We start from the raw sequence: 13,323 nt of genomic DNA, 5'->3' as shown, positions 1-13,323 counted from the left end.
CCACCCATCCACTCACCCATCCAACCAACCACCTACTGGGTGCTGGAGCTTAAGTGCTCAGTTGTAAACCAAACAAGATTTCCACCCTGATGTTGTTTCAGTCAGGACACGGAGAGAAAAGTTAAGCAAATGATTACACCAGTTGACATCTAGTTTCTCTATTAAGCATAATGAAGAAACAATGAGAGAGAGAGAGAGAGAGAGAGAGAGAGAGAGAGAGAGAGAGAGAGAGAGAGAGAGAGGAGTGAGCTTATATCTGGGGGCCTGACCTGGTGCGCACACGGGAGGGGAGAGAAGGGTTTCTGAGAAGGTGATGCGGAACCTTGGCACTACCTTCCACCATACTCACTGCCCAGCCTCTGCCTCAGTCTCTTGGCTGCACAGGTTGTGGTCCTGGGGCTGATTTAAAGCTCCTGCAACAAACGTGCATTGAATTTCGTTGTGAGTGGTTAGAAGCGCAGGGAGGGAAGGCTGGGTTCCAAAGAGAAGCTTCACTCGTGTGATAAAGTGGGCACAGAGTCCTCCTGGATGCTTTAGATGCTTTAGACCCTGCAGATGTGGATGTTGGGGCTGGGGTTGGGGGCGGGGTCCTGCCTTTGTTGGAAGGTCAGAAGCAGCACTGAACCCCCTCAGGGCCTGGGGAGGCTGGGGGTGGGGCATGTTTCAGAATGGACCAGGACTTTTGAGGAACATCCGCTTCCCTTGGTCAAGTGAGACCTGAGTCGTGGCGGGTCTTCCTGGATCGCCTTAGGTGCCCCCCTGAGCCTTGTGAAGCTCTGTTCTCTGGGAAATGGGAATATAAACCCCTTTTTCCGGAACAGACTGAATTTGGTGGTGGTGATGTGGAGGGAGGGGTTACGTGGGCGAAGCGGTTCCCAGGAGGGTTTCTCCAGGGCTTTCTGGGTGGCAGAAGCGGGAGGGGGAGGAGAGATCTGGAGACGGGCTTGAGGCGCAGCGCTCGGCCTGCCCAGGTGGCGGAGGGGCCGCTCCTGGCCGGGCGCCAGCGCCGAGCGGTGGAGCGGTGTCCGCGCGCCCCTCCCCGCGGCTCCCGCCCTCTCACTTCCTCTGACCGCGCCGCGGCTGTCAGGGAGCCGGCCGCGCGCAGTGCAGGCTCCGGGCGCCCCGCCGACGAGGCTGCCGCTCTGGCCCGCCGCCCCGCGCCCGGCACCCGCCGCCCCTCCGCGGGCCATGGACCTGCCCAGGGGGCTCCTGGTGGCCTGGGCACTCAGCCTGTGGACAGGTACGAGCCCCCCTTACCTCCCCCAGGTCTCGGGGAGACCCTCTGGCCGGCCGGGGCCCCGCACCCCGCTGCCGGGAAGGGGACGCGGCGCGCCTCTCCCGTCGGACCCGGGTGGATCTGGGGCGCGGGGTCCCGCGGGAACTCCTGGCAATCTAGCGGCCCCCGCAAGTTTTGTCAAAGAGGGAGGCGCACGGAGGCGACTTCGGCAGAGTTTGGTGTGTTTGGGAAGAGTTGAAGGAGCTCAAATTGCAAAGCGCCCGAGGGCTACTGGCCCCGCGGGACGCGCTGGGGACCTCCAAGGGCCACGCTGGGGTTCACGCGCCGCCGCAAGGGACACTCGAGCGTCCGGGGAGCGAGGAGGGCCAGTTCCTGGGCAAGGGAAGGGGAGAGGGCGCGAGCGCTGCCTGGGCTGCGCTGGAGCCTGGAGCGGAGGAAACATCCCAAAGACTGGGGAGCCGCGCGCCGGCCTCGGAAGACTGGGGGAGATGTGGGAGCCAAAAGCCACCCAGAGTCCCCCTGGCCAGAGACGTGGCTAAGCCCCTGCACGGTCTGCCTCTGGGTGGGGGCCAGGGGTAGCCCGGCCAGAGCGCGGGTCCGCGGTCCGGGGCCCCGGCAAGCGCTACCTGACACTGGGTGGAGACTGGGCATAGCCCCCGCCCCGTGCCCCGAATTATGTAATTATTCACTAATCCCGAGGAAACCGCTGCAGCCGAGACGCGCGCCGCCGCCTAATACACTCCAGGTGTCCGGGCGCAGCGGGAACCTCGGGCTGGCCTGGTGCCGGCCAGGAGCTAGAGGCCAGCCCTGGTCTCTCGGTGCTGGGGCAGGAGACCCGCACCCCCGCCCTCCACCACACACACACCGGGTACCCGGACGCGCTCGCCACTCGCGGCGCCTCCAGCTGTGATGTTCTAGGGACTGCGCAAGTTTCCCGGCAGCCTGGCCGGCCTGCCCTTCTGTGCGGGCTCCAGGCTGGAGGTGGGGGCCGGTGCTGGGGTTGGAGTCAGAAGCTGTAAAGGTCAGGAAGACACAGTGCAGGTTTTCTAGGATCCAGCAGACCTGGTAAAGGAGGAGTCAGAGTCCTCAGTGGCTTTTTGCAGGTCTTTTATTGGGATTACCAGGTACAAGGCAGGCAGGGGTGCTGGGGGGCCGGGAGGCTGGCAGGCCTCCCAGCCCCCAGCAAGTCTTCACTCTGTCTGGGCTCTCCGGCCTTCTCTGCTTCTCTCTTGGCTTCTGTTCGTTCTCGGCTTCTTGGCTTCTGCTGGCGTCCCGGTGACACGGACCTTAAAAGTTCAGTCTTAGCCCAGGTAAATCCCATCTACCTATGCCCACACCCTACCCCAGGTACTCGCCATCAGGCATGCATTCAGGACCGCAAGGATCCATCATCTATCCGGATGGCAGGAGGGCAGAAAAGCCTGACATTTTTCCTTACCCTACAGAAGCAGAAGTAGCAGGAGAAGCTCCTCGGGGAGCACAGGTGAAGAACCGTCAGCCGGTGCTCCCTCACCACAGCCCCAAGGGAACCGCTAGAAACACGTGCACCGCCCTGTCTGTCTATAGTGGAATTTCTGGGAGGACTTGGTGGAGTTCAGTTCTGAGCCAAGAGCTACAAGTAAAATGATTGATGCCCAAAATTGGGGGAGAGGAGGGCAAGGAAAGCGTTGCTCCCAGATCAACATCCATCTACAAGGGAGCAGCAAGAGGTTCAGGTCATTTAGACAGAAAGTCTAAGGCACTCTGGGAAGTGTCTTCAGAGAGCAGGAGATGCCCCCTGGGGGAAGGGAATGTGCTCCTGGGTCACTCTGGAGAGGTGGAACCATGCCACCGGAACCTCAGGCAGTGGCGATGGCTGCCTCCAGGGCTAGACACAGTCTCCTCAGGAAGCTAAGGACTGGGGTTTTGAAATCAGACCTGGCTTCCAGTCTAGCAGCCTTGGGCAGCTTATGCAGGCTCTCCAACAGGTTTCTTCTTCTGTGAAAGAGAAGCAGAAAAACCTGAGTTCATAGAGTTGAGTGGGCAGTTAAGTGAGGCACTGTAAGAAAAGTATGTAACACTAGGGCCAAGTCCATGGTTGTTAATGTTGTTACTCAAGAAGGGGTAAAAGGAGGTAAAGGAGTGGAGTAAAAGACAGGGACAGGATTTGTGACTCAGAGTTCCCTTTATATGGAGAAAACCACCCCTGAGCTAAGCCTAGTCAGTTTGGGTTCTTGAAACATGGGATTCACGAAACATATCAATCACTGTTAGAACAACATCTGCTTGCAAGGGGCTAGGGATAGGGCCCAAGCGTGTGTACAATCTGGGTCCTGTTTGTAGTTGAGAATGAGGCAAGACCAGGGAAAGCAAAATAGAGGAACTGGGAGGGAATAGTACAGAGAAGCTAAGGGCTGAGATTCAAACAAGAGAAGTTCAGTTCTAGACAGGTAATCAAGGAAGACTTCCTGGAGGAAGAGTCATTTTTTTGAACTGAGCTTTGAAGGAGTATGTGGGAGTATAGAAAAGACTTAAAGTGGGACTGCTCTATGTTACCATGCTATTTCTTAGATCTAGCTAGGAACAAAAAGGTAACTTTTAAAACCACAAGTGACTCTGATCAGCTGGACTCTGGAGATTGAAAGGGCCGCAGGGGTCATTGGTTCCACTCCCCTGGCTCCAGAACAAGATTGACGTTAATCTTGCATTCCTGCATCATAAAAATTCAGTGTGAGGATTACCAGGAAGCTTGCATACTGGTGACAGTAGTTTGGCTGAACAGGGGGCCATGTTGAAAGTGAGGCCATCATGAGTCGGAGCCTCTGTCTTTCTGAAACTCCTTCTACAGCCTGGACAGGGTGATGGGATGGGTCAAACTGTCAAGAAAGTCAGGAAAAAAGTAGACAAGCTCAAAGATTTTTGTAACTGACATTCAGAGAGAGCAGATCCCATTGATCAGAACTTTGCTCTCATAACACATCTGTAGGAAAGGCTGATGAACTGATAATTCTCTAAAAACCCAGTCTTTACTGAATTATCTACTATAAAGACACAGGGAGGTCAGACATAGTGTGCACGTGAAGGTGCTGGGTTCTCCCTGCCAGGAATGGATCTGGGTTCTAGTTAAGATTTGTTGTGCTTTAATTTTCTCACCTCCGAAATGGGAATAGTAATAGAATGTATAGAGTTATCCTAAGAGCAAATGAGCAAATGTATATCAGTGCTTAGAAAGTTCCAAGCATAAATTAAATTCTCAAGGCAAGGAGGTTGCCTTTCTTCTCCATCATTATAAACAGCAGCAGCAGCAACATTTAAGGCACTGACCCTTCAGTAAGAGATCTGAGGATGCACAGAGATGTAACTTTCCAACTCAAGTCCGTAAGAAAAGTCTAGAGGAAGTGCTGAGATACTGCAACTGAGAGGAGACATATATGCCAGGACCCTAGATAAACCTAAACTCCCCTGGCCCTTCCCCCAAAGATCTATTCCAAAGTCTTGATTATAATGGAAACTCAGGAATTTTTGCCCTTGAGGCTGTCTTGAAGTCAATTTAATCTTGGTGTGAGTGTTTTGTGATGTGAGAGACGGCCTATACCATTGGGGTGACCCTTGGGTATCCTTGTGGGAGACAGCTCTCTTCAGCAGAAGTATGTTGTATGGCACAGTACCTGGGACCACTGATGAGCACAAACTGAGAGCGTCCAAGCCCTGCTCTCCAGCTTGGGAAAGTAGAGAAGATGAAGTTTGTCACTTTGCCCCAGCCCACTCTGCTTCAGTGTGAGCTTCTTTATCAGCCAAACTTCTCAGCTCCCATAGCTGATGGACTTCTAGACCCTTCCACAGCAGGCCCTGGGGACCGTAAAAAGGTAGGATGGGAATATCACCTTCTCCCTACTTATTTGCCATGCTTCATCTCTATCCTCCAGCAGACCCCCAGAGATGAGATGTCTATCTCTTCACCATTCTCATTATTCCCACCATTTAGGGTTGTGGGCCTTTGAGGAAATCAGATGCTAAATCACCTTAATTGTTCCCTCTCTGAATCCTTTCTCTCCTCTTCTGTAGTGAAAGCTTCTTCCTTCCTTCAGCAGTGGGAAACTTCCCTTCCATCCTCTCCTGTCATCACTGAGGACAAGACTGTGTTCTAAGCTGACATGGCTTTGCTTTGCTTGCACAGAAGAGAGTTTAGAGGATTCTCAAAACTCTCTTTTCTCTCCATATACCTGACTGTGGAGATTATTGTCTCTGCAGTCTTCAAGGTCTTACTGTGGGAATCAAAATTGAACATCATTCTAGTGTCATTGCAAAGAGAAAGACGCTGTCATGTTCTTCCCCAAGCAGCCACAGCCTCTGCCTGACTTGGAGACCATCAGCTATAAAACAGGCTTTCAAAATGCACTAACATTTCAAAAATAGTATTTCTTCTTGTCTTCATCACTTATGACCCCTACTCCACCACCTGCAAACCATGGGCTAACATCAAGGATCTGTAGCCACTTGAAACTACCTTCCCCACAGTGATCATGAGCTAGTGATGCGTGCACACACATGGAGTGCTTGCCGTGGGAAGCTGTCCCCCTGCAGATGGTCCCCCAGCAGGTACCATCCCCAACTCCATCATGAAAGTCTTGACTTTGATTTCTTAGTTGAACACCCAGAAGTTTGTTACCAGTGTGAGAACAGAGGGACGAGAAAGATTACCATTGGACATCTTGTATATGCCTCACCAATTTCATAAAGGGTTTTACATTATAAACTTATGACCGGAAGGAGTCACAAGGGGAAATTCAGTGTGGTCAAAGCCCTCCTGTGTCTCTGTCTCTGGGATCCCCCTTCACCCAAATGCTTACCGAGAAGTAGTAGCAATCAGTATGAGCACAGCCTGGGAGCCCAGCCACCTGGGCTCAAATTCACTCTAGTTGGGTGGCCCTAGAGTCCCTTTGGGCCTCCTTCTCCTCAGCTGTAATGGGGAAGGATAGTGACTTCATAGTGGGGGTAGATGATCTATTCAGGGTTCGTTTATATGGAGTGCTTAGAACAGCTGTTGGTAGCCCTACAGCAGGCCCTCCCAGAGTTAACAGTAGCAGTTCCCTTCCCGTCATGCATCATGGATGGCTGCCAGGCACCATGTCAGGCCCTTTCTCACATCTCATTTAAGCCCCACCAGAGTTTCATGAAGTCACTACTACGATCACCAGGTTGTGCAGGAGAATGGACAAATGACTTGTCCAAGGTCATGCCAGTAGAGTAAAAGAAAGTCATGATTTGTCTGAACCCAAAGCCACTTCTCTTAATCCAGGCATGAACTCTCTGCGGGAAAATGGGCCTGGAGGATGCCCTCACTGGAGGAGCGGTCTGTAGAGAAAATGAGATCAGCACCCAAGTGGCCCTTTCCAGGGGCACCCAGGAGTGGCAGCTCCTGCCTTCATACTCAAGATGTGGTCCCCACAGGGTGTATTGTAAAGCAGGGACTTCTCTCCCTCACTTGCCTCCCAGCTCAGGGTCCACAGGAGCTCGGCCACCTTCTCCCAAGTGCCCCGTACTCTGGCCCACTCCAGCTCATCCCCAGGGTCCCTGTAGGGCTTCTGCTCCTCCTTCCCCGCTTCTGCTCCCACTCTCCCTGTCAAAGCCTGCTCTGAGCTCCAGGCCTAACAAGTGTGCTCATGATGAAAAGTATGAATGAGCGGTGACAACTTCATGTCTCCTACCTCAGGGGATTTGCATTTGAACTGGTCTGTTCCTCCATCAAAAGAATAAAGGGCTAAAGTTGGAACTTCAGGACAACCAGCAAATGAAGTAGTGGAAGCCGGGATATGTGCCTGGCATGGTCCTGCTGCTCAGCCCACTAGTCCATCACTGATCAGATACGCATACCCCAGCCCTGTGGGGGATGGGCAGCTTCATCCTATAACACAGAAGCAGCCAGTCTGCGGCTTGGGTGATGCTGCTCTTAAGTGGGCAGAGGTTTTTCCACATGACATGTGGGGTGAGTTAAGCAAGTTGCTATAGCAATGTACTCCAGGGATTCCAAACAGGATGACACAGAGAAGGTGTCCCCGCCCCCATCACTGGCGCTGTTTTCTCCCCCAAAGCTGGGTCAGGCTGCCAGAATCCTGACCCTGCAGATTTCTGGGGCCTATTACACTGCAGTTTGGGAGGGTAGGGGTCATGAAGGTCATGGAAAAATCATGAAATGGGCAAGTGGGTACAGCTTCTGACAGTCTGAAAAAAAAAAAAAAAACCCCATATATTCATTCTATCAGTCAAAACAGGTGAGGCCAGAGGCTCTGCCAAGGCTTGCATGTCCATTAGATGGGGTTAGTTGAATGATTCCCTGTGATTTTCATAAGATCACGTTGAGAATTCAGGGGCAGGTCTTCTGGCCAGAGGTGAAATTATTCGCCTAATTTGACACACCCATCAACAGTACTTAAGGACTAGGCAATGCCTCCACCAAAGGTATGATGTTCTAATGGTGGATTTTTTATTTTATATCTGTGGCAGCCAATTAGAACAACATCATTGAAATCATTCTCAATAGACCTCTGTGTGTGACCCCAGTCCTGACCCTCCCTCCCCTCGGTCAGGTCCATACGCAGGTCCTCAGGCTACTACCTCTCCCTCCTGCCAGGTAAGAGGCCATACAGCAATATCCATCTCCTCGCCCTCCAGGGAATTGCTCTTGCCCTGGAGCTCAGAGCCCCTCATATGCAGTGACTGGCGGCAGTCAGAGAGCTCCGTAAATAACTTGTAGACAGAGTTCTTCTCTGAGTTCTCTACATCACTTACCACATGTGCAAGACCCACTACATAATCTGTGCAGCCCAGTACAAAATGAAAATGCAGTGTTTCTTGTTCAAACATTATTAAAAATTTCAAGACAGCCACAGCAGAGTATAAAACCAAGTGGGAACCCTTCTGAATGTGAGCCCCAGAGCAAACCACACAGGTGATAAACCATGAAGCTGACCCTGCTTGTGTGGTTCCCCCCAAGCCTGTAATTTGACAAGGAAGCCCCTATCACCCCCGCTTTGCAGATGAAGAAACTGAGTGACTTGTCGATTTGATCAGCATGTTCTGAACATCCACTAAAGCCCAGGCACCTCCAGATATCTAATTAGGGGTTCCTAATTAGATAAGGAACAGCCTCTGCCTGCAGGGACATGGTGGGGCCAGAAGGACAAAGATCACGCAGACGGCAGGACCATGCAAAGTGCCAGAGTCCTTAGCGGCAGCAGGGTGGCCACAGAGCAGCCTAAAGGCACACAGCCACCGCGTGGGATCATTTTATGCTGTGACATTCAGAAGATGCTTCTGTCTCCAGTTACTGCCCAAGACTTCTTCAAGAGCTTTTTGGGGGGGGGGACCTTCAAGCATCTGATGCTGGGCTTTGGAGTAACCACCTTGGTGAAGACAAAAAAGCCAACATTTGATCTGCCGCCCTCCCCTGGTCACGGGACTGTTGGATCCTGCTGGACTAACACAAAAGGGGTCAAATCTCAGCTATTTTTCACCTGCCCATTCGACCTGCCCTCTTGGTCTATCACAGAATTGCAGACAACCAGCAAATCCAGTGGCCCTCCTTCCAGGGTGAGCAGGAGAACAGTGGGTGGTGCAGACCAATGCCTTCACCCAGCCCCAGCACACAGCTTCACTCTCCATCGTAGAGCCCAGCATGGGTATTTTTTAAAGCTCCCTGCTAATTCTCCTGAGCAACCAAATCTGAGAATCACCAGTATAATCTCAACCCAAACCCCATTCAAGCAGAAAACGCTGTCCAGGAAAGGGAAAGGACCTGCAGAGGCTCAGGAGTCAGTGGTGAAGCCGAGATGTCACCACTTTTCCTGACTCTCAATGCTCTCATCCACATCACCCGCTGAAGCGACGTGGACTCATGGCCAAGCTGGGAGGCACAACTTGGAGTAGACTCTGAGAGGCTGAGCATGATGGAGATTTTAGGGGTGAAAGTTAGTGGCTGGAAGGTTATTTGTTGGTGACCCTCCCTATGTCCCCAATGAGGCCATAAGCTTTTGGTCACTGTGTGAGCTCAAGTGGGAGACCCAGGATAGTCAAAGAGAGACTGCAGGGACACTGATTTGGCCAAGGATCCTGGTCAGAACTGCCCATGGACAGACGGACCAGCACGGAGGCTTAAGGGGGACAAGGGTCAGACCAAGCCTATTAGTCATTTGCATTTCTGGGCCCCTGCATTTCTGGGCCCCACTGAAGCCATTGAGAGCGGTGAAGCACTTTGCTTGGGGCGGGGCACCAGCAAAGAGAAGCCCAGACTGGGTGGGACAGGGATGCCCCACCAGGGTGAGAGAGGAGGCTCATCTGTGTGCAGGCAGGAGTGCCCCGAGACCTCCCTGAGCCCCCAACCCAAGCTCAGGTTTCATTACCCCACTTGCCCTCATCTGCCTAGATCTTTCTCAGTGGCAGCCACAGTAGCCACTCCACTGCTTGAAACTCTTGGTGGCTTCCTATTGCCATTACCTTGAGATCGGACTCTTCATCAGAGCTAGCATACCCTGAACAGCGGACACTGCCCTACATTGGGGACTTAGCACATGCAGCACCACCCCACCCCAAGCCCCACCCAGATGGGGCTGCTTAGCTTCTCAAACACACCAGCTTTCTCCAGCCTCACTCACATTGTTCCATGGCCCATCCTACACTCTCCTTTCCTCTGGCTGCCTCCCACTTATTCTTCGGGTCTTACTTGGGTTCTAGTTCCTCCTGAAAGCCTCTTCTGACCCCCTCAATCAGACCTAGGAAACCCACTTGTGGGCTCTCAAGATGCCATGTACCCACCCACCACACACTAACACGATGCCTGAACATCTGTCCCCCTGGACCGAGAGCAGGAATCTCATCTGTCAGTCTCTGTATCCTCCACTCTCACACAGTGCTAGAGAAGTAGGTGCTCAACTGATGTGTGTTGAGTGAATGTGAGAACTGTCTAGCCAAAGAAATGGAAAGATGTTTAAGAAACAGAGAGATGCCTTAAATTTCTTTACACATACAGCCCCAGGAGGTCCCAGCACAGTAGCTTGTAGGAGCCAGGTCCTGCGCTAGGTGCCCTGGGAGGGATAAAACGTAAGAGACGAAGTCCTATCCTTCAAGGACTTTATGGTTTAGTAGGAAAGAATCTTTGAATAAATAATTATATCCAAGGATTAATAAAGAGAGATATAGATAAAAGTCCCTGAAACTTGAGAGGTGAGAAAGAGATCATTTATGAATGTTAGAATTGTAGAGAGTGTGTCAGGACAAACCATCTGATACTGGATGGCAGGGTGCTGGAACACGTGCCACAAGGAACTGCAAGAACAGGACAGTGGGCTGAGTTCAAGAGAGGAACTGAGTGCCAGCTGAGGCCTTTGGATTTAGCAGATGGGGGAGCCACTGAAGGTTTTTGAAGGGGGCTGGTGGCATGTTCTAGTCTGTGCTTTGAGAAGCTTGTGAGGAAGGGTGTATATGACAAGACCACTGGGGGCAGATAAAGTGATAAGAGCTGCAACAACCCAGGCGAGAGAACACAGAGCCTGCAGGGAAGGTGGTGAGATGAAGCAGGAGGAAGCACCTCTGAGAGCAGAAAGAACAGGGCTCCTCAGCATCATGGTGTCTGGGGGACCAAGGTGTGGGGCCTCTGACATGAGGAGAGTGTGGGTGATTTCAAGTTGGTTTGAGAAGGGGGAAATTGAGTCAGTCTCAACATGCCAACTTTGCAGGACCTTGGGGCAGGTGGAAAGTTGGCTCCGAGTTTGAAGGCAAACCCACCTTGGAGTGTTTGCCCCAGAGCCTGTCACACATACAAGCCTTAGTGGCAGGCAGGCCTGGATGAGAGGCAGCCCTGGTGCATGGGGCCTCCCATCCCACCATCCCCTTTCCAGGCCCAGGAGCAGTGATTCATGCCCCAAACTTAAAGAGAACTCAGGTTCTGATTTTAAAAGCCTTTCAGAGTAGAAGAAACCAACAAGACGGCCAGGCCAGACCACAAGCCAAGCGTCAGCTGTGGAATGTGCTTATTGCTGATGATGAGGCCAGTCCAGGGCAGCGATGCTGGCAGGCTTGACAACCCGCTCCACCCCCCCCACCCCCCATCATCCTGGATGTGCCAAAATTGTCACAGAGACAGTCCCTCTCTCTTTTCATTGTGGATCTGCCTGCGTTTTGGCAAAACCTAAATCAGCCCCTCCCCCAGTAAGTTCCGCTAGTCCCTCATCATCCTTGGCGTCAGTGCTCTGCCTTCCATCTTCCCGCCTCAGCTCAGCCTGGAGAGCAAGGATCAGGGGCCAGCAGGATGTGGGGGCTGCTGTAGAGGGCACCCAGAAAGATTCCCATGGCTTGGAAAAACAACCACCCCCCTGGTCTCCCGCATCTGACCTGTCCCCCAAGGCTCTTCCACCCGGCACCCAGAGGGATGCCACTAGCCACAAGTCAGCTCATTCAGGTCCCTCTGCCCCCAGCACTGCCTCTTTTTAAAGATTTTTTTATTTATGCATGCATGCAAGAACTGGGGTACAGGCCAGAGGTGAGAGGGATGAGAGGATTCACCAGAGCCAGAGTGGCAGGGCTGCCTCTTTTATTCTAAGAGACCTGTGTGACAGGGCTCTCCTGCCTTTATAACCTCATCCTCTAGTCCTCCCTGACTGGCTCATTCTGCTCCACCCACACAGTCCCCAGAATATTCTTCAACCATATCAGGCACCTTAGGCTTTTACCCTTGTGGTTCATCTACCTGGAATGCCCTTTCACCAAATAACCTCTTTCACCTCCTTCATACCATTATCATCTATCTTATTTACTTATCTTGTTTAGCACCACAAGAGCAAGGATTCTTGCTTGTTGTGTTTTCTTGTGTATCCCAAAGTCCCAGCAGTGCCCAGCCATAAGTAGTTATGGAATGAAAGAATGAATCAGTGGAAAGCTGTCCCCAGCCTGCAACCCCTGACACCCCATTAATCAATGCCCTTTGAGATAAGCATCAGCCTTTCTCTGATCCCCTTTCTTACTACACCATCCCCCAGGGGGGCATGCATTCATCCAGTCCTGATGCTTCCAAGAACATTTGTTATTAAAGGTTTTCTTTCCAGACAAGAAGAAGGTGGTGGAAATTGCAGAGGGCGGAGAAGGAGGGCTACTGAGGGGTAGGAGGGCCTGGAAGAGAGAAGGCCTGGACAGGAGCAGATCAGTTCACAGAAGGCAGCCCTGCTGGCCCAACTGGCGCCATGCTGCATATAAGACCCAAGGAGACATGGGGTGGCCTTGTTTTTACACAGTGAAAACCTGGGTATAAAATGGCACTTCCCAAGAAACAAAGTGGATAGAGCAGAATATAAATGCCTTGTTTCCCACAAAAGCGTAGTGATTCAGACATCATCCACATACCACAGAACATGACCATGTCATTTTGCATCCCAGAAGGAGCCGGGAGGGGTTGAGTGTCAGGCCCCAGGTTATGGCCTCCCTGGCAGAGAGACTAAGTCTGCATCAGATGAGGTCCAGTGAGGGGCATATTCTACTGGGTTTGACCTTAGTAAGTCACATCCACTCTTTAGAATTTGTAATGGCAAATATTCTGCTGACCTAATGGGGTTAGTATGAAAATTAGAAATGTTATTCACCAAATAAAATGTGTGGCAGGGATGAGGTGTTCAATAATTGTTCGTTGCAGCAGTAATACAGCAGCCGTAAAGGGCTTCCATGGTCAGACTTTGCTCTAAGCACTCATCTCGTTAACCCTATAAGAGGGGTGCTCTTTTCGTCTTCAATTTAGAGAGGAGGAAGCTGAGATAAGTAGACATTAGGTAACTTACCCAAAGTCACCCAAATGACAAAGTCACAGTCTAGGATTTGAACCAGGCAATCTTTCCCCAGAATCTGCAATTCTTGGCTTATATGACTTGCCCTAGTCCCACTGCTGCCACTAAACAAGACAGCCCGCCTCCTTCCTCTGTCCTCATGACCTGGGCCATATCTGCGTAACACCTTGACTGCTCTAATGTCATAATTTTCTTTAAATTGACTTTCAATCTACTCAATATTTTCACTTGACCTCATCCTAAGCAATAATTACTGTGAAATCTCAGCTCTGATTTGCTCAC

The 13,323-nt window shown here is 51.8% G+C and overlaps 1 protein-coding gene across 1 annotated transcript in view; it reads left to right on the top strand.

Annotated features, from left to right (window-relative positions):
* Positions 1 to 1,017: 1,017 nt before the first annotated feature.
* The window catches only part of ITGA11 (integrin subunit alpha 11), a gene marked incomplete at its 3' end in the record, with an annotated part of 113,347 nt that continues 101,041 nt past the window's right edge, over positions 1,018 to 13,323 (top strand). Inside the window, exon 1 of the mRNA XM_084239535.1 lies at positions 1,018 to 1,240. Within this exon, the coding sequence (XP_084095661.1) occupies positions 1,189 to 1,240 (52 nt within the window). The 5' untranslated portion in view covers positions 1,018 to 1,188. The remainder of the gene's footprint in view (positions 1,241 to 13,323) is intronic.

Source organism: Talpa europaea (assembly GCF_964194135.1).
Source record: "Talpa europaea genome assembly, chromosome: 8".
NCBI classification, from domain to species: domain Eukaryota; kingdom Metazoa; phylum Chordata; class Mammalia; order Eulipotyphla; family Talpidae; genus Talpa; species Talpa europaea.
This window is presented reverse-complemented; position numbering and strand designations above follow the sequence as displayed.